The sequence below is a fragment of the Bos indicus x Bos taurus genome, chromosome 15 (assembly GCF_003369695.1).
Source record: "Bos indicus x Bos taurus breed Angus x Brahman F1 hybrid chromosome 15, Bos_hybrid_MaternalHap_v2.0, whole genome shotgun sequence".
Taxonomy (NCBI): domain Eukaryota; kingdom Metazoa; phylum Chordata; class Mammalia; order Artiodactyla; family Bovidae; genus Bos; species Bos indicus x Bos taurus.
The window spans coordinates 45,529,151-45,548,582 of record NC_040090.1 but is presented as its reverse complement, the minus strand read 5'-3'; the positions used below and the strand labels follow the sequence as shown (position 1 = coordinate 45,548,582).

The window sequence follows — 19,432 nt, the reverse complement described above, 5'->3', positions numbered from 1 at the left end:
CACCTCCTCCATTCCTGGCAAACTTCTTTAGAAATCAGCTAAATTTTCATCTTTTTTGTAATGTTTCCTTTGACTGCCCCATCAAGACCTGGGTGCTCTTTTCCCTTGGATCTTGTTAAAATTCCAATTGGGAAAGGAGTAAGCTAAGAAAGCTAAGATCATGGCATCTGGTCCCATCACTTCATGGCAAATAGATGGGGAAACAGTGGAAACAGTGACAGACTTCATTTCTTTGGGCTCCAAAATCACTGCAGATGGTGACTGAAGCCATGAAATTAAAAAATGCTTGTTCCTTGGAAGAAAAGCTATGACCAACCTAGACAGCATATTAAAAAGCAGAGACATTACTTTACTGACAAAGGTCCAAATAGTCAAAACTATGGTTTTTCCAGTTGTCATATATGGATGTGAGAGTTGGACCATAAAGAAAGCTGAGCGCTAAAGAATTGATGCTTTTGAACTGTGGTGTTGGAGAAGACTCTTGAGAGTCCCTTGGACTGCAAGGAGATCCAACCAGTCAATCCTAAAGAAAATCAACCCTGAATATTCATTGGAAGGACTGATGCTGAAGCTTCAATACTTTGGCCACCTGATGCGAAGAACTGACTCATTGGAAAAGACCCTGATGCTGGGAAAGATTGAAGGCAGGAGGATAAGTGGATAACAGAGGATGAGATGATTGGATGGCATCACTGACTCAATGGACATGAGTTTGAGCAGGCTCCGGGAGTTGGTGATGGACAGGGAAGCCTGGTGTGCTGCAGTTCATGGGTTCGCAAAGAGTCAGACATAACTGAGCTACTGAACTGGCTGATACAATGGGCCTAATAACAGTATTTACCTCACCATATCAATGTGAAGCATAAATAATGCATGAAAGTCCTTAAAACCATTGTTGGCAGATAACAGATACAATAAATATCAGCTCTTATTATTATCAGCGATGAAATGATCACATTAAATATTTTGTGTGCAAGTATTTGTTTACCTATTTGTAAGTCCTTCAAAGGTAAGAATCACATCTTAGCCCAGCACAGTGGATAGCAGAGTTGGTATGTAATTATATTTACTGAATCATATTCATGGACTGGTAGATTCAGTGTTGTAAAGATGTCAATTCTTCTCAAACTGATTTATAAATTTAGGGCAACTTACATTAAAATTACAGCATGATTTTGTGATATTGACAAGCCGATTCTAAAATTTATATGTGCAGAGGGCCAAGAATATATAAGGCAACCTGGAGAAAGAAAGGCGAAGTTGGATGACTTATACTACCAGCTATTGAGACAATGCAGCTATAGAAATTAAGCCTGTGTACTATAGCAAGGAAAGAAAAATAGGCCGATTGAATAGTTTGAGGTCCAGATAAAGTTACACAAATACATATAAACTTGATTTATGATTAAGAGTGTACTGCAGAGCAGTGGGAGAAAGAAGATATATTCAGTGACAATTAGGAAACAGTCAGACATGAGGGAGCAACTAACACAACTTTTAAAAGGTACATAAACAGGTGGATCTTGGTCTTTACCTCACATCATACTCAAAATTTCACATGGATTGTAGAGCTAAATGTGAAAAAGTGAAACAATAAGGTTTTAGAAAGTAGCATAAGATGAAACATGAATGATCTTGGCCTGGGAAAGTTTTTTTTTTTTTTTTAGTAGAACATTTAAAAACACTGATGATAAACAAGATGTGTAAATGGAATGATAACAATGTCTGTTGATAAACGAAATTTTGATAAGAAAATGTAAGTTATGGTGTGAAAGGAGGTATTGGCAATACATTTAACCAGAAACTTTTATCTAAAATATATAAAGAACTCTCAGAGATCAATAAGAAAAAGATAGACAGCCCAAAGTAAGAAAATAAGCAATTCACATGAACTAATACTTCACAAAAAGTGTTAGTCACTCAGTCATGTCCAGCTGTTTGTGACTGCGTAGACTGTAGCCCACCAGACTCTTCTGTTCATGGAATTCTCCAGACACGAATACTGGAATGGGTTGCCATTTCCTTCTCCAGAAAATTCACAAAAGAAGGTGCCCAAATGTCCAATAAACATATGAAAAGGCACTCAACCTCATTTGTCAATGGGGAAATACAAATTAAATCCACAGTAAAATACCCCTGCATGTCCACCAGACTGAATAACCTTCAAAGGATTAACATTATCGAATGTTCTTAACTGGAACTCTCACACTCAGTTGATGAACTGAAAATGAGCAATCTTCCCTGGAAAACTGTTCTGCAGTATTTACTGAAGCTGAGCTTATACATTCCCTATGACCCAGGACTGCCTCTCCTAAATCAACAGAAATGCAGGCATGTGTGCACCAAATGACACCTACCAGATATTCACAGCAGCATCATTGTAGTAGAACCTTTCAGTTAAAAATAAACAAATTACTACTACCTACAACAACAGGGATTATCTCACAATCTTAAGTGAAAGTAGACAGACACAAAAGAATACATAAAGTATAATGACATTTATATGAAGTCCCAAACCAGGAAAAGTAATAATCTATGATCCTAGAGGTCAGGCCAGTGCGTTCAAGTGTGGGAAGGGGAGGCAGGGCTGATCTAGGGTGAGGACACAGGAGTGCTTCTGAAGTGCAGGTCCTTCTAGTTCTTGATCTGGGTGCCAGTTGCTTAAGTATATTCAACAAGTGATGATTCACCAAGATGCAAGATTTTGAACTTTTCTGTATTAAAATTTTGTTTTGACAAGAATATTATTAAACAATGTTTCTGAATGATAAGTATGGATCTTTTTGTATATTTGTGCAGAGCACTTAAAGGGCTACCCATAAACAGCTTCCCAGAATGATGCATTCCTGTAGGTTCTAGAAAACTAAGGTTTTACTTTACCTTATTGAATACAGTCCAGAAGATGGAGGCTCTGGAGGCTGCAGTTGGTGTTTCAAGCCATAATTATCAGTGGTTATGACTGTGTTACACTCTGTAATTTGAAGGAAGAGAGGAGATCCCCGTCCCTCTAGTGAGCCCCATTATACGACTCCTCAAAGGAACAAATGTGCAGCGTGTTCTGAGTCCCAGTATTGACTGAAGACAACTGCTTGGCAATAAATAATAGCATCTTCTAATGACTCCTCCCAAGTGCTTCCCGAGAGAGGTCATTAAGAGACCCAGGATATTAAAGAAAAAAGCTTATGAAGGATTAAAATAAAAAAAATTTTAAAGTCCATTTGGAGCCACTCTGTGAGCATATACAGGGAACTGGTTAAAAGCAAAGATTTCAGATTACAGTCCCAGAGCTACCACTTAATAAGTATATGATCTTATTTAACCTCCCTGATACTCATTTTTAAAAAATGGGGTTAATGATATTATCTTTCTTTAGGAATGTAAAGATGACTAAATAAACATTTACCACAGAGCCTGGCATATATATAAAGGATTCAAAATTGTAAAGGATGATAATGGTGGTCTTGGTGATGTTGGGAATGAAGATGATGACCGAAATGATGATGATGATCATAAAGATCATGACACTCAGCAAGCTGATTAACCAACAATGAGTTTTAAAAAGCTGGTCCTCAGGGTCAATCTCCAGAGGCTGAGTCTCCAGAGAAAAACTAGTAGGTGACAATGGACGACCACTGAGAGGACTGAGGTGGAGATCATTGTCTTTGGGGCTGATAGTCACAGGCCAGGTTCTGTGCAGGTTTGGATAAGTCTTTATAATTGAGTCTTTTTGCAGCTCCTCACACCCTAGAGAGTGAGCCTTATTATGGCCACTCAGCCCCTCCTAACCCCACACAATATAGCCTTTCAACACACTTTTTTCCCCCCTTGAATACTTCTCACCCAATCTCAATTAAATATTTGTGAGTTATTTGTTAAATGCTGGTCTCTTCTAGTAACTTGTACACTTTCTGAGAACACAGACCCATTTTGTCTTGAACTACGTCTCTAGAGACACACCGAGAAAAGACCTAGCCTCTGCCTTCTAGGAGCACACAGTCTAAGAGCTGGGAGAAAAGGCTGCATTGGCAGGTATTTTTATATGATGGGTGTTATCGATGTATGAGTGACGTGCTCTGGGATCCCAGAGGAGGGAACATCTGAGTCTACGGGGGGAGTTAAAGGTGAGTCATGGGGTCGCACAGAATCAGACATGACTGAAGTGACTTAGCAGAAGCAGCACCGTGGAGGAAGGGCATTTGACCTGCAAATTAAATGATATATAGGAGTTTGTCCAGTGGACAAGAGGAACAACAGCATCTCAGAGAGAGGGAGAGGCATGGTGGGCCAGCTTTGGCTTTGGAAACTAGAAGTAATTCTGTATTTTATTTGTTGCGAGCTGGAAGGGAAGATATTATAAGAGGCTAGGAGAGTAAGAGGAGAAGCATCTTTGAAACATCTTTATTTTTTTTATTTTTATTTTTTTTTATCCATCCTGAACCCTCCTCCCTCCTCCCTCCCCATACCATCCCTCTGGGTCGTCCCAGTGCACCAGTCCCAAGCATCCAGCATCGTGCATTGAACCTGGACTGGCGTCTCGTTTCATACATGACATTTCACATGTTTTGAAACATCTTTAAAGTGTTGCTAACAAGTGTGGATACCACTCTGGAGGTGACAAGAACACAATGGAGGGTTTGAGTTGGGGAATGTCATATTAATTTATGTTTTAGGAAAACCAGGCTGGAAGACGGATTACAACCTTTCCCTAAAAACCAGCTCAGTGGCAAGGGCCTCTCTGGCCTGCCTTGTTTATATGAGGACTTGTTTATATGTGATGCTGCACACTGGGGCCTGGCCTCAGATCTCCACCTAAGGTGGAGTTCTCCCTTCCTAAGTATATGAAAACTCCAGTCCCACCTAACTCCCAAAGAACCTTCTGGCCTTTCAAATGTTGTCTTGTCAACCCTCTAATATCAACCTCAGTGCATCTGCTATGCCCGTTGTCATTACTGGATCTTGTCTAGGCCACTCTCCCCACCTTACCTCTGGGCTTCTGACCCTTCCAGTCCCAACGTCAATGAGAAGATCTTGAACCAGATTCCAGTTCCACTGCAAGGCCAGCCACTGCCATCCACCTGCTCTGTGTTCCTGAGATGCCCAGTCTTCACGCCCCACATATCAGCAACAATGAACTCGAGCTGCCGCCTTAACTTGTAACGTGGGGCTGGCTGTAAGGACTGCTGGAGGACTGCATTAGCTATGGTGGTCCCGTCCTGATTCTGCACGACTTGTGGAGCTCTGGGCAGCTGTGACTCACATGCCTCACTTAGAAACTGGCAGTTCAGCCCACCTCGCCAGGAGTAGGCAGGAGAAGATGCTGCTGACAGGTTGGCAAATACGATGGCAGGATTACAAATCCTGGGTGAGCAAGGGTGAGCAAGTCATGGGGTGGGGTTGGCTTATTCTGTTCTCTTGGGTGATCTTCCTCAATGAATGCTCCCAACATTCCCAGGGAGAGATGAACTCCCTCCCATTCAAAACTAAAGATCATGCATATTTAAGGTTTTAAGGGCTGTAGATATGGATGTATAATGGATGTAGCTAACAGATCGGGGTTCAAATTCCTGTTTTCTATATGTTGCTGTTCTGTGCTTAGTCACTTGTTGTGTCTGACTCTTTGGGACCCCATGGACTGTAGCTCACCAGGCTCCTCTGCCCATGGGAATTCTCCAGGCAAGAACACTGTAGTGGGTTGCCATGCCCTCTGCTTTCTACGTGTTACCTTGGGCTGATTATTTAACTTCTCATTATCTCAGCTGACAATCTCCTGTAAAATGGCACTAATAGTATTTATATTGTTATTATGACAACTAATTAATGAATGTTTATAATGTGAAGTATTTATAAATTTTGCTAATAAAATATATTTAAAGATAAATGAGTTTCCTCCCCTCTCTAAAAGAGGGATCATCACTATCAGTTCATGCATTTGTCATAAAGACTAAAGGAGATACGGTATACAAAGTACATTGCAACAACTCAACAGAAGTTCATTCTTTCCCCCATATGCTCCCTCACTGTGGAATAGCTGGGGGCCAGGTGAATGGGTCCTGAGCTTACCAATATGTAGATGGGAAGAGGAATGGATGGGAAGGATGCGCCTGAGGAATCAGAGATATATTAGCCAAGAGAATGCAGCTGGGGATTCAGACTAGGGAAGGAAATTCTAACACATGCTGTCGAAGACACCTGCATCTCCCTTTCCCCTGACCATGTAATCTTTGGGGCTGCAATCACTGTCACCCTTCTCCCTCCTGAACTATCAAGTCACAGAAGTGACACAGAAGCAATTTACCTCCATATTGTAATGTTTCCCATTCCCCTGGGTATGTGACCTATCAGAACCCTTCCCTGGAATTTTTCAGTTTGGAATTAAAGGGAAAAGCACTTTTCTTTCACTTACAGAACTGATTGAAAGACTTTTCGCTGAAGGTTGTTAACAGTTACCTTCCCTGGCATTCCCTAGAGAAAGTTTATCTGCAGTAAGAAAAACTGTGTCAACACATAAAAATGCAGCCAAGAGATAAAGGATGGAAGGAGAGAGAAGGCAAAAAAAAAAAAAGGGACTGGGAACAATGGAGAGGAAAGGAAAAGGGAGAGAAAAAGAGAAAGAGAGAGAACTTTGTTTAAGTCCCTAGGTCCATTTAAACCTGAAGCCAGATCCACCCTTGGACTTTCCAAATATAGGGCTCAATAATTCTATTTTTGCTTTAGTTAGACTTTGTTCCTGTTACTTGCAGTGGAAAGACTCTGGACTAATTTGGGAGCAAAGAAAGAAAATAATTCGACCTAGACTGTAAGATTCATTAACAAGCTAAAGAAACAGTATCTGTAACTAAACTGAGGTGGTTGACCAGCAGGGTGGCAGTTAGTATTCAAATGCCATTGAGGTAACAGAAGATTGGTTGACTTTCAAGCTATTTTAATTGGATGTCAGCTTTTTAGAGAAAGATTTTAAGGCAGGTCAGAATGCTCTGTCCTAAGCCCTGACCTGCTCATCTTTCTTACCAACTTCTTAGACAAAGACTTCTAAGGCTTGCTTGTCAAAATTGTGGATGATCCAAAATTAGATTATGTGAATAGGTCACTCAGTGACAGAATCCAGATTCATAAATGGTTGACAGCTAGCAGGATGGGCTCAAACATGCTGGACTAAGTCTAATAGGGAATCATGTCAAAGCTGATATTCAAGGACTAGTTTCACTAGTCCAGGGAAAGGAGGGCAGCCAGCCTTCCCATCAAATCTCAGGAATTTTTTGCTGGCTGCAAGCTCAGTGTGATTCCAGAGTATGACACAGCTGCCAAAACAGCAAACACGAGACCTGGCAAGCTTAACACAAACACAGTGTCCAGAACAGGGGAGATAATCCTTCCACCATGTTCCCTCCCTATCAGAGCACATCTGGAGTCTAAGGTGCAGGGAATAAGAAACAGGGTCCTACAAAGAACGGTTGAAGAAACAAGCAATTTAATCAGAACTTATGACAGCTGTTTCTCCACAGACACCTCAAGGTCTGCCATATGGCCAAGGGAGACCTTACTTTGCTGGACTCCAAAAGCCAGGCCCCAAACGAAGAGCAGAAGTTACACGTCAGGCAGTCTCTGGCTGCTGAGATGTACACTACGATGCAGTCCATCCTGGCTCAGGCACCGCTCATCTGTGAGTGTTGTCACCTAGAGGAAGCTCACAGCCCTTCCCTCCCACCACTTCACAGCCAAGGCAGGGGAATGCCACCACTGTGTCATCGGTTTTAAGGACATGCCACTGGCCACTGTGTTGACAGTAACAGGACAGGGCCGTGAAGTGACCTGGTGCTAAAGTATGTGGGACTAGGAGGCTGGGGGTAGGGCTTGGAGACATGGGGATGGGGAAGCACAATCACAGGGAAGTCGCCACCTTCTCTTTGTGTCTCATCATCTTGCTTTAAAAAAAGATAGAAAGGATATAGATTTCTGGAATCCAACCTTTTGTTAGGGTGGGGCCAGTGAAGATATATATATATATGTGTGTGTGTGTGTGTGTTTGTATTTAGCTTTTCAAGTGATTCTGACGCATAGCTAGGTTTAGAAACCATGCAAATGACTCCACAAAGTGCTGATTTCAGGGAAAGTCACTTTAATAACTGGTGTCTAGGTCTGAGGGCTCAACAATCCCCTGTGCCCTCTTCTCCAGGTAGTCAGAGTCAGCATCTGAGGCTGGCAGCTGCTTCCCTTTGCTCTCTTGCCTGCTGTCTGTGTGCTCCTCACCTCTGAGCCATCAACAATCCCGCTTTCCACCGTGCACAGGACTGCCAGTCCTTCCCTTCCAACAGCCTTCACCCTGGACCCAGACCATCTGCCAGCCCTCAGGCTCCAGCCAATACCCCCAGGGCACTGAGCATCCTCTCTCTCTGCTGCCACCGCCTGGAGATCCTTGCCATCTGTCCCCATCCCTTGGCCTCACCTCTGTCTGGCAGAGGGAAAAATGCTGTCCCTTCCTTCTATCCAGCTCTCTTAGAGGGAGATCTCACATCTCTCTCTTAGAGGGGTTCTTGGGATTTTAACAACACTTTCATTTTTCTATAAATAATGATTTAGTGCCTGTGAGGGCCACACAATGTTCTGGGTGCTGGCAATAAAGTAGCCAATAAGAAAGGACAAGTCTTTGCTCTCATAAAGCTTGTATTCTAGCTTGAGGAAGCAGGGGATAAACAAGATCATTTCAGAGAGTGGTTCAGGGCTATGAAGAAAATAAAACCAGGCAAAAGTAATGGGGACCATAAATTGGTAGTCAGAGAAGCCTCTTTAAAGAGATGACATCTGAGCTGAGACATAAAAGACAGAGTGAGCCATAGAAAGATCAGGGGGAGGGCATTCTAGGCATGGAGAAGAACATATACAAAGGCCCTGGGGTGGAAATGAGCTTGGTGTATTTGGGAAATTCAAAGGGCAGGGTTGCTGCTGTGAGGAGGAGGTACAGAAAGAAGAGGAGGAAAAGAAAATGGAGAGAGAGAAGGAGAGGGGGAAAAGGAAGAAGAGCAGAAGAGGAGAAGCCTCAGAAGAGCTTCCTATAGCGCCAAGAATTCAGGTCTTCCCACTGTTGCATCCACCCCATCCCCCCACACAGTGTTTTGTGGGCCTTCCCTGTCCTTCCCCCCGCCACCTGGTCTGTGTTTTCAAATATCGGAACTACAACAGTAGACAGGATCCAGGTTATTTCCTATGGGTCTCCTGGACCCCAGCAAATCAGTGGATGTGAGCGGGCCCCTGTTTAAAGTTTCCCTGAACTTTTCATGGCAGTTTTGAGTACTCTGAAAGTTAGAAGCCTTGTCTATGTAGAGCTCAAAAAGGCCTTCTTGGGGTGTTACCTAACTGCTTACTCTTCCTATCCTAGCCTCAACTCCAGCCCAGCCAAGACACCCCGTAAAAACGGGAAACTTTAAATCAGCAAGAGCTAGCCAGCCCCACAGAAAGCTTTGTGTGACATGGTGAGCTCTCTGACACAGGTGCTCCAGAGAAGTGCATGTGACTGGAATCAGACACAATTGCACACCATCAGATTACAAACAGAGAGAGGAAATAATACTTGAGATCATTTGGGCCACTTGCCACTTCATGCTCACTCATGCACATACATGTATTCACATGCCTGAGTGAGCATGAGCTGGGGCTCTTGGTTCTCTCCGTTCATCAGATGGTGAGTATTTCGTACTTGTCACGTCAGTGTCTAAGGACGAGCAAACCAATGGTTTTGTACAGTATTCAACCAAGGAAACACTGGTCTCTTCCAATGTTGGAGGGAAAAGTAGATGCTGGACTTCCTGAGAAATATCAGTATGTTTCTATTCCCCACTAACAAAACTATCTGCAGGGACACATAAATAAGGCTAGTTTGAATCTAGTATCCATGTGATCATTTATGTACAATTGCAAAGGATTTGTAAGGAGTAATTTTCACTTATGTGATTTTTGCTTTCCATAATGACTCTTGAATCTAACCCTCAAGTAAGATAGGACTCTTCTCTTGAAAAAAACACATGTATGTATATATAGAATATATGTAGAATATATGCATATATAGATTCACCATGTTGTACACCTTAAACTAACAACATTGTAAATCAACTATATCAATTAAAAACTTTGACATCAGAAAATTTAGTAAATTCCATAGCAAATTAAGAGCACTTATTTTAAAATTAATCTTAATAAAACAATACCAGATCAATGGGGTCTGATTTGAGGGAAATTATCCATTAAGAGGATGAAAATGATATTCTTCATTAAGACTTTTAAACTCTAAAAAAATGTAAATTCGTTCTTTTTCATTCTAAGTGTATATCCCAGTGAAGTTTTTCTTTCCTCCTTTCCCCTTCCTCTCTTTCTTCTTCCCCCTCTTCTCTTTTTTCCTCTCCCTCTCTTTCATTTTCTTGCTTTACCAACTTCTTCCTCTTCCTTTCTTTCCTTGGCTGCTTCCTCCTTTACTGAGGAAGAGGGTGAGACAGACAAGCTACTCTGACATATTGACCCCTTTTTTCTTCTCGGTATGAACCCTATCAGCACATCACATGCAAACACACACACACACACACACACACACACACACACACACACACACACGCTCCAACACTCCTTCCCTTTACTGATTCACACGCCATTGAGAAACAGACAGGTCACCTAGATGACCTGTCACTGAGTAAGAGAATGTGAGACATTATTTTTCCAGGGGAAATTCATTTTACTTGTTAATAAGTGTCCAGTAGAAACAAATGACAGAGAAGGCAATGGCACCCCACTCCAGTACTTTTGCCTGGAAAATCCCATGGATGGAGGAGCCTGGTGGGCTGCAGTCCATGGGGTCACTAGGAGTCAGGCATGACTGAGCGACTTCACTTTCACTTTTCACTTTCATGCATTGGAGAAGGGAATGGCAATCCACTCCAGTGTTCTTGCCTAGAGAATCCCAGGGATGGGTGAGCCTGGTGGGCTGCCGTCTATGGGGTCACACAGAGTTGGACACGACTGAAGCGACTTAGCAGCAGCAACGGCAGAAACAAATGAAAAATAAGTAAAATTAATTTTAACTATATTTTATTTAGCCTGCATATGCAATTATTGGGGCTTCCCTGGTGGCTCAGTGGTACAAAGATTCTGCCTGCCAAGCAGGAGATGCAGGTTCAATCCCTGGGTCAGGAAGATTCCCTGGAGAAGGAAATGGCAACCCACTCCAGTGTTCTTGCCCAGAAAATCGCATGAACAAAGGAGTCAGGTGGCCTACAGTCCATGCGGTCGAGTTGGACATGACTTAGCAACTAAACAACAACAATTATCATTTCAACATGTTATCAATACAAAATATTGTTAACAAGAAGTTTATTATTTTTCTAATACTAATTATTCAACAACCAGTGTGTGTCTTACATGTATAGCACAGCTTAATTTGGACTAGCCATGTTTCAGGTACTGTGACTTGTGGCTACTTCTGGGCTGTAGAGTGCTAAAAGAAGCAGAGCAACAAGACAGAAGGAACCTGGGTTCCTGGGTAGACACGTGGAGCAAACTGCCCATCATCATGGACTTTCCATTTCATTTCAGTCACTCAGTTGTGTCCAACTCTTTGAGACCCCTTGAACCACAACACGCCAGGCCTCCCTGTCCATCACCAGCTCCCGGAGTCCACCCAAACCCATGTCCATTGAGTCAGTGATGCCATCCAACCATCTCATCCTCTGTCATCCCCTTCTCCTCCTGCCCTCAATCTTTCCCAGCATTACTTCTCATTTAAAATATTGTATTTTCTGGTCTTTTTGTAATGAACTTAGCCTGTATCCTGATTAATACAAGATGGCTAAAGTTTTTTCCTCTACAGAAATTGGTATTGATCTACATCTGTCATTCTATGTATAATAAGCAAACAGCATGTTTGTGAACATACCAACAATTATAATCTCTTGTTCCAGTTCAGTCAGCCAGCTGGAGAAGGACAACTTAACTTGTACAGGTAAGTACTCAAGTTTTAAACCTTGAAAAATTTCAATTTATATGCTTTCATTTTTTGTATGCTCTGACTTTTGTGTATCATCAAACTCAAAGGAACAAGCCCCACAACAATTAAGCATTTATATATGTATACATCTTTTTAATTTTTATTATTGATTTGAATACTTATAAAAAGAGAGCAAAAGTTAAAAATTAAAGTTATATAATAAAAAGAAAAAAGGAAACAAGAGAGTCACTTATAAATAATTACAATATCATCAGCAGTGCTTAATTCTAAAAAACCACTACGTACAAAGTTTATTTAAAAGACCTCATCCAGCTTAAGTTTTTCATATTCTATGTATATACTTTTCAAACATATAATTTTACCGACATGGTAATATAATATCTGCATGTAAAAATAAAACAAGAGTCAAATTAAGGTTTTTCTCTTTTCAATTTGTTTCTGTCCCCACAAACAAAAGGAATTGGCCAAAGTCTGGCAAGTTTCTTCATGTTTCTAAATTAATCCTTTGGCTTATGGGCAAATGCAATACTGAAATCCACAAGAAGAAAAAAAGCAAATGTAAATAAGGACCCATCACTTCAGACTTAGTGTCCCAAGATATGTCAGTTATTATCTTGATTTGTTGTTGCTGTTTTCCTTCAACAAAGACACACCACCCAGAAGACTGAGGGTAGCTGGGTGAATTCATTCCACTAATTCGTTTTATTGAGTCAGTATAGAAAACTAGTTAAGAGTACAGATTTAGCAGTTAGACATCCCTTAGTTTGTATCCTTACTCCACTGATTATTGAGGCTTAGTGTCCTCATCTGTAAAATAAAAATAGTAAATTGACCCAAAGTACAGGAAGGAATATGTGAGATGAGTAGGAAGCACTTAACACAATGTCTCATCCAGTGTTAGCTGCCAAGTATTTTTCTATTTCCAAAATAAATAATGATCTCACAGCATTATATTTATGTGTGTATGTATGTGTGTGCATGTGTGTATATATATAATATATCCTACTGTATGACAGTTTCTTTTGACATGGATTATTTCTAATTCTCACAGCTACACTAGGACGGTGGGAGAAGCTGGCTCATTTTACAGGTGGAGAAACTGTGGCTCAGAAAGGTAAAGTGGCCTGCCTGTGGTCACACAGTGGCTATGTGACTGAGCCAGAGTGGAAACAGACCCAGCCAACATCAAAGCCTGTGTTCTTTCTACCAGGTGGAGATGGGACACTCTGGGACACACATTCTTATGGCAGTGTGTGCCTCAGAGTGAGAGAAAGAAAGAGAAGGCAAAGCAGCTTTGGAGGTCTCCAAACCTCCCTGTTTAGAATAAATCCCTTAATTATGCTGGACAAGCTTTTGAAATCTCGCCTGGACATTCTTTCCCCATCAAGTTCCTTGAAATTCCCCTTTAAAGAGCATCTAGGAAAAGCCACTCTCATTAGCCAGGGTCTGGCTTTATTTTCCTAATAAACAGACATTTGGACAGACAAAAGAGTCTCTTATTTTCAATCAATTCTTGAACATTTCAGCTGATTTTCTTCTATTTGGCTTGAAATTGTGATCTGGGAATGACTGGTCCTGCAAATTGTCCTCCTATAAGGGAAGCCCCTTGAGGATCCTCAACTTGTTATTTTTAATCACTGTAATCTCTTTTTCAAAGGAGGCCATGGTCAGAAACAGAGCAAGCCTTTCAGAGCCTTCTAAAGCACAATTATTGCAGAGGGAGTGGTATTGAGGGGAAGAGGGAGGGAGGGTAGAGATGTGGGAGAGAGGAGGCAGTCAATATAGTGCTAACAACTTGGGAAAAGGCTGAATCATCATCTCAATTGGATCCTGACTGTTGAGAAGAAACCCCATGTTTCAATTTTTTTTTTTCAATAGTGACCATTTTACTCCAGTCTAGAAAATCTAAACGATATGCTGAGATGGGAGGGTGGGAGTAGGGGCATGGAGAGTGGAAGCTCTGTGGGGATAAACTAGAATCCCGAGGACAAAGGTTTGAGGCAGGAAAACAGGCCATTGATTCCAAAGATTGTGAGGGGCCCTAATTCAGTAAAAAATAAAAAAAGCAAACAGAACACCAGGGGAATGTTAATTTCCACAGCCCTAAGTCAATACCCAGAGCAGAATGTATTAGATTTACTTCTAACGTAACTATTCTAAGAAAGTATGAGCCAACAGAAAACGTCACAAACCAGGCCAGTGCCCTTTTCTTCCTAACTTTGAGTGGCGGAATCAGGTTTGCTAATCCGAAGTATTGACTCAGAAGGTATTAGCCTGGTTCCTGCAAGATCTTTCTTGCAAGATCTCTCAGCCACCAGAAAAGAGGTAAGATGATTGCCCACCAACAGCCTGAGTCGGGCATCACAGTTGAAGACTAACATTGTAGGCTGGCATAACCTATAAGGTGAAAGTCTAGTCCCAGTTTTCACCTGCTGTCCATGGATACTTAGGCCATCATGGAACCCCTCTGTTCATGTGAATCCCAGATGCATCTCTGTCTCAGTGCTGGGATCCCTCACTGCCAGTGCTCAGCCAAACTGGGAGGATTCATGTGGGAATAGAGACCCAGTAGGACCCTTGGGCTGCAGGCTAGCCTCGATTATCCCCAAAAGAAATTCTCCTGATCCTAAACTAGTAATAGTCTTAAGCAAGCCTCCTAATAAGGAGAAACCATTCATGCACTCACTCATTCAATTATTTCATGAGCACCAGGTAACTGGCATCCACTGGTAGACTGGCTTGAAGGAGTGCAGAAAAAACCTACTTTTAAACACACACACGTGGCAGAAACAAAATGAACCTGACCGTGCACATCCCTCCATTATTAAACCATTTGGGCCTCAAAGACAACTCAAACTAATATATACTGGGAACCCACTGTACCTCAGGCACGCTCATCTTTATGCACTCATTTACTCCCTAAGACCGCCCAGGGTAGCTAGACAAACATCTGTTTTCAATAACTGGGAAACAGGATCCGAGAAATTAAAGGACTTGTACAAGGTCACACAGCTACTAAACCCGGGACTGACTGCGGAGCCACCTCTTTCGCTGCCACGTGGAGCTGAGGCAGTTTTCTCAGAGAACTCAGGTCCTCGGTTTGGGGGAGGGCTGAAGAGGTCAGTGGGGTTACGCCCACTTCCCTCCAGTCCACGGAGAGGACTGGCTGTTTCCCAGCTTGGGGGAAGAGGCTGCGACCGCATGTAGGTTTGGCTTGCTGGGCAGCCGGCCAACCCGCTGCCAGCTCCCTGGGGGCCGGGCTCGGTGTCCTCCACCCCACCCCCATCCTTCCGCGCCGAGTACCCCCCACCCCTCCTAGCCGTGCGGGCTTGCAAGGGCTACCCGCCAGGCATAGAGCCGGTCCACAAGCGGACTACGCTCTGGGTAGCTCCAGGCGGAGAGAATCGGGAACACAAACCCAGGAAAATGGGAGAAGCCTTCTGGGAAAGGTGGTCCCTGGTTCTGGCCGCCTGTGTGACCCGGGCTCCAGCTGGCACTACCCCGAACTTTCTCCAATGTTGCCCCCATAGCTTCCTCTCGCGACGCTTAGGAACGGGGAAAGTGGGGATGGAAGGGCGGTGGCTGTGCGCCCGTTTGCCCCACGAGTGCCCCAAAGCCCCTCTCTTCCTTGCTTAGCCCCAGAATTGACCTATGAAGGGCCCGGGGTGAAGGGACACGTGCTCTGTCACTCCCCGCCCACGGGGCCCCCGGTGAGGCTAGGCAGGCTTCCTTCCCTGCCTGATGTCCTGGCTCCTGACTGGAGAACGGCAGGGAAAAGATGGATGGGGACCTGACCCGGCTTAAGAAAGGGGCTCTGGGCTCTGGGCATGGCGTCAGGGGTCTTCAGGTTTGTGCTGGTCGAGCTGCCTGTCAGGCCCGGGAGGCGCTCACTTGCTTTGGACATACCCTCTCTGCGCTCTCGAAAGCCGGCTGTCAGCTGAGGAGCTTAGAGACCGCTTTTCTGCGGGTACTGAGACTCGGGGTTGCGGGAGCAGCTCTGGCCTCCAGGGAGCAGGCCTCAGGAATCTGGGCTTCCCTTTCCGTCTTGATTGGATTCCCCTCCCCTGTTTGAAACTACCTAGAGCTCTCAGTCCACTGGGAGCCTGTCCTAGAAATCCAGGGTCTTCTCCCTCGCCTGGGACCGTCAAAGAATAATTTGGAGTTCTTTCCAGGCAACCTTCCGAAAAGCTTTGGGCTCTTCTCCTCTCCTCCCCCCGCCTTAGGACCAGTTAGGGGAGAAGCCCAAGTCCCTTCTCTTGTAGGAATCCGTCCGGGGAAGCTGGAATGACCGTCCCACTGGGGGCCAGTCTGTGAAAAGCTGGTTTCCTCTTCTTCAGGGATGGGAGTGGGAAAACTGGAATCACCACCCTGCCTAGGACCCGACTAAAAGAAACCAGGGTCCCCTCGACCCCAGAGACGGATCTGGAGAAAGGCGAGTCGCCACCGCTCTCCTGGAACCGGCCGGGGTAGAAGCCAGGCCAGAGTGACGTGTCGCTCAGCTTCGACCCACACCCGGGAACCGCGCTTCGGACTTGGGGGCTGCATCTCCTGGCTGCGGCCCCGCGACGGCGCCGGACACTGGCTCGGAGCTAAAAGGATAGGGCATCCAGGACAGAAGGGCCCTCGGCGGGCTGCGCTGGCACGGTGCGCCTGGGAACCGTGCGCCCTCCTCCGGCACTGCGCGGTCGGCGCCCTCCGGGGGCCAGGTCCCGCGCCCCCAACACCACGGCCGGCCACTTACCGCGGTAGCTGGTTCCCGGCTTATAGAAGTCGGGGTCGCCCTCCACGCGGAGGCTGAACTCGGTGTAGCCCTCACGCCGCGTGCCCTGGACGCGCAGGATGCGGCTGCAGTAGCCCTCTGACTTGGGCACTTTGTCCAGGGTCTCGTCGGAGAAGGCCAGCGCCACCGCCAGGGGCAGCGCCAGGGCCAGCAGCGCTGGACCCCGGCTCAGCCTCAGGAGCACCGGGGACAGCCTCATCCTCGCGGGCCCCCAACTTTGTGCCCTGGCCGCTGGCTCTCGCCGCACGACTCCTGCCCGAAGGGGTCCCCGCGGAAACGAGACCTGGCAGAGCCCAGGCGGGGAGCGGAGCTCCGAGCCGGTGCTGGCGACCTGGAGACCGTGCTGCCTGGGCTTGGCGGCTGCCGAGCTGCGCTGCGCTGAGCAGAGCCGAGCAAGCCGAGCAGCGCGAGGAAGGGAGGGCGGCGGCGAAGGAGGAGGAGGAGGGAGGGCTGATTTTGCCCAGATCCCCAGCGCAGCGCTGTTTTGTTTCTGAGCTGGCGATTAGCGGCGCGGTGGTGTTTATTTTGCGACGCTGAATTCCCAGGGTCTGGCGAGGAAATCATAGGGTCCAGGGACACTGCGGGCTCTGTGCCACCACGAGGCTGCCACCCCAACCCGCGGACCCTATGGAGGCGGGTGCTCCAAGGAGGGATAGACTGAGAACTAACTTTTGTTGCACACCTACTCTGTGCCATATTCTAATGTACTGTCTATAGCTTATAAGATAAAGTCAAGCCTGTATCTGCTGATACTTTTTAAGTTGACCTGTCTTTAAGTCAAGAAATGTGTCTTAATAGTAGGCTTCCCTGGTGGCTCAGATGGTAAAGAATCTGCCTGCAACGCAGGAGACCTGTGTTCAACCCCTGGATTGGGAAGATCTCCTGTAAAAGGAAATGGCAATCCACTGCTATATTCTTGCTGGGAGAATTCCATTGACAGAGGAGCCTGGCAGGCTACAGTCCTTGGGGTTGCAAAGGGTCAGCCCCAACTAGCGACTATCATTCACCTCTGTTCATGGCCATATTCTGGGAGGTTTACTTACATCTGCTCACCTTCTCCACTCTCACTGCCTAGAATAAATGTGACATTACTTTCATTCATTTTACAGAGGAGCAAACTGAGGCTTTTGACCAGTTAAGTCAGGGTCAGATGCCATGGCTATCTGACTTTATTGCCCTTCTCATAGTGTGTTGGAACAGGTCAGACTGATGGATGGAAAGGAGCAAGAATGATTCATCCATTGGCCCCTGTAGGTACAGTGCTACGGCTTGTAATACTTTTGGCGATTCCTGAAAATGGTCTCTTTAAAATCAAAAGAAAAAAAAAAATTTAGATCTAATAAAATATTTTACTATATAGTACTAATTTATTTATATTTCGATTTACACAGTCATAAAATATAATGTTTACTGTTGTTTTATGAAGGAAGAAGCCCACAAAGACAAAAGTGCCTAGAGCCCAGGGAAGTTCTCATAGAGCCCTGGAAAGAGATTTTGAAAGTTTCAAAGAAAAGCTTGTGTTTTCTTGGCTTAGACTTTAGTTTAGGTTCCCAGTCCCCAGTGACAGATGTTTGGAGAGGAGCTGAGCCTGAGTGCTCACTGGCCAGAACCTCAGGCACCAACCCCAAAGCCAAACAGAGAAAGCCAGGTGCAAGAATCTCCCCCAGTGTTTCCTTGGGCACAGACCTGAATCAAACATTAGTCCTAGAGCCTATTAAACAGAGTGAAGTAAGTCAGATGGAGAAAACAAATATATTAACAAATATATATAAGGAATCTAGAAAGACGGTACTGATGAACCTATTTTCAGGACAGCAATGGAAACGCAGACATAGAGAGCAGACTTGTGGACACATTGGGGGAAGGAGAGAGTGGGATGAATTGAGAGAGTAAGGCTGAAACATATACATTACCATATGTAAAACAGACAGCCAGTGGGAGTCTGCTGTATTACACAGGGAGTTCAACCTGGTGCTGTGACAGCCTAGAGGAATGGAATGGGGTGGGAGGTGGGAAGGAGGTTCAAGAGGGAGGGGACATATATATACCTATGGCTGATTCATGCTGATGTATGGCAGAAACCGATACAATGTTGTAAAGCAATCATCTTCCTATTAAAAAGCAAACAGACAAAAAATTAGGCCTGCCACTCACCCACTGTGAGACTTGAGCAAGTTATTTAACCTCTCCAAGCTTCAGATTCCTGCTCAGAAAGGGTGCATGTACACCTGTGGGCTAATATAGCCTTTCTCTAGAGGGTGCTAGAGTTAAATGACATTTAACATTCTTATCATTCAGAAAACTAAGATCATGGCATCCAGTCCCAAGACAGGAGGAGAAGGGGACAACAGAGGATGAGATGGTTGGATGGCATCACCGACTCAATGGACATGAGTTTGGGCAAGCTCTGGGAGTTGGTGATGGACAGGGAAGCCTGGCGTGCTGCAGTCCATGGGGTCACAGAGTCAAATATGACTGAACTTAACTGAGAGTTAAAAGAAATGAGGCATACAAAATACTGGGCCTGACCTCCACCCCCAGGCTCAACAGTTGGACCTGGCCCTGGGTATCACACTAATGGAGATCAGGTCTGTCCTGGGGATGCTGGTAATGCCTCTGCCTGCCCTCACTGTGCTCAAGCATCCTAAGCACTCTCAGAAGCTTTG

At 44.8% G+C, this 19,432-nt stretch overlaps 1 protein-coding gene across 1 annotated transcript in view; it reads right to left on the bottom strand.

Moving 5' to 3' along the window:
• The window catches only part of SPON1 (spondin 1), a 306,130-nt gene extending 288,877 nt beyond the window's left edge, over positions 1-17,253 (bottom strand). Inside the window, exon 1 of the mRNA XM_027563341.1 lies at positions 16,728-17,253. Coding sequence (XP_027419142.1) covers positions 16,728-16,965 — 238 coding nt within the window. The 5' untranslated portion in view covers positions 16,966-17,253. The remainder of the gene's footprint in view (positions 1-16,727) is intronic.
• Positions 17,254-19,432: the final 2,179 nt, after the last annotated feature.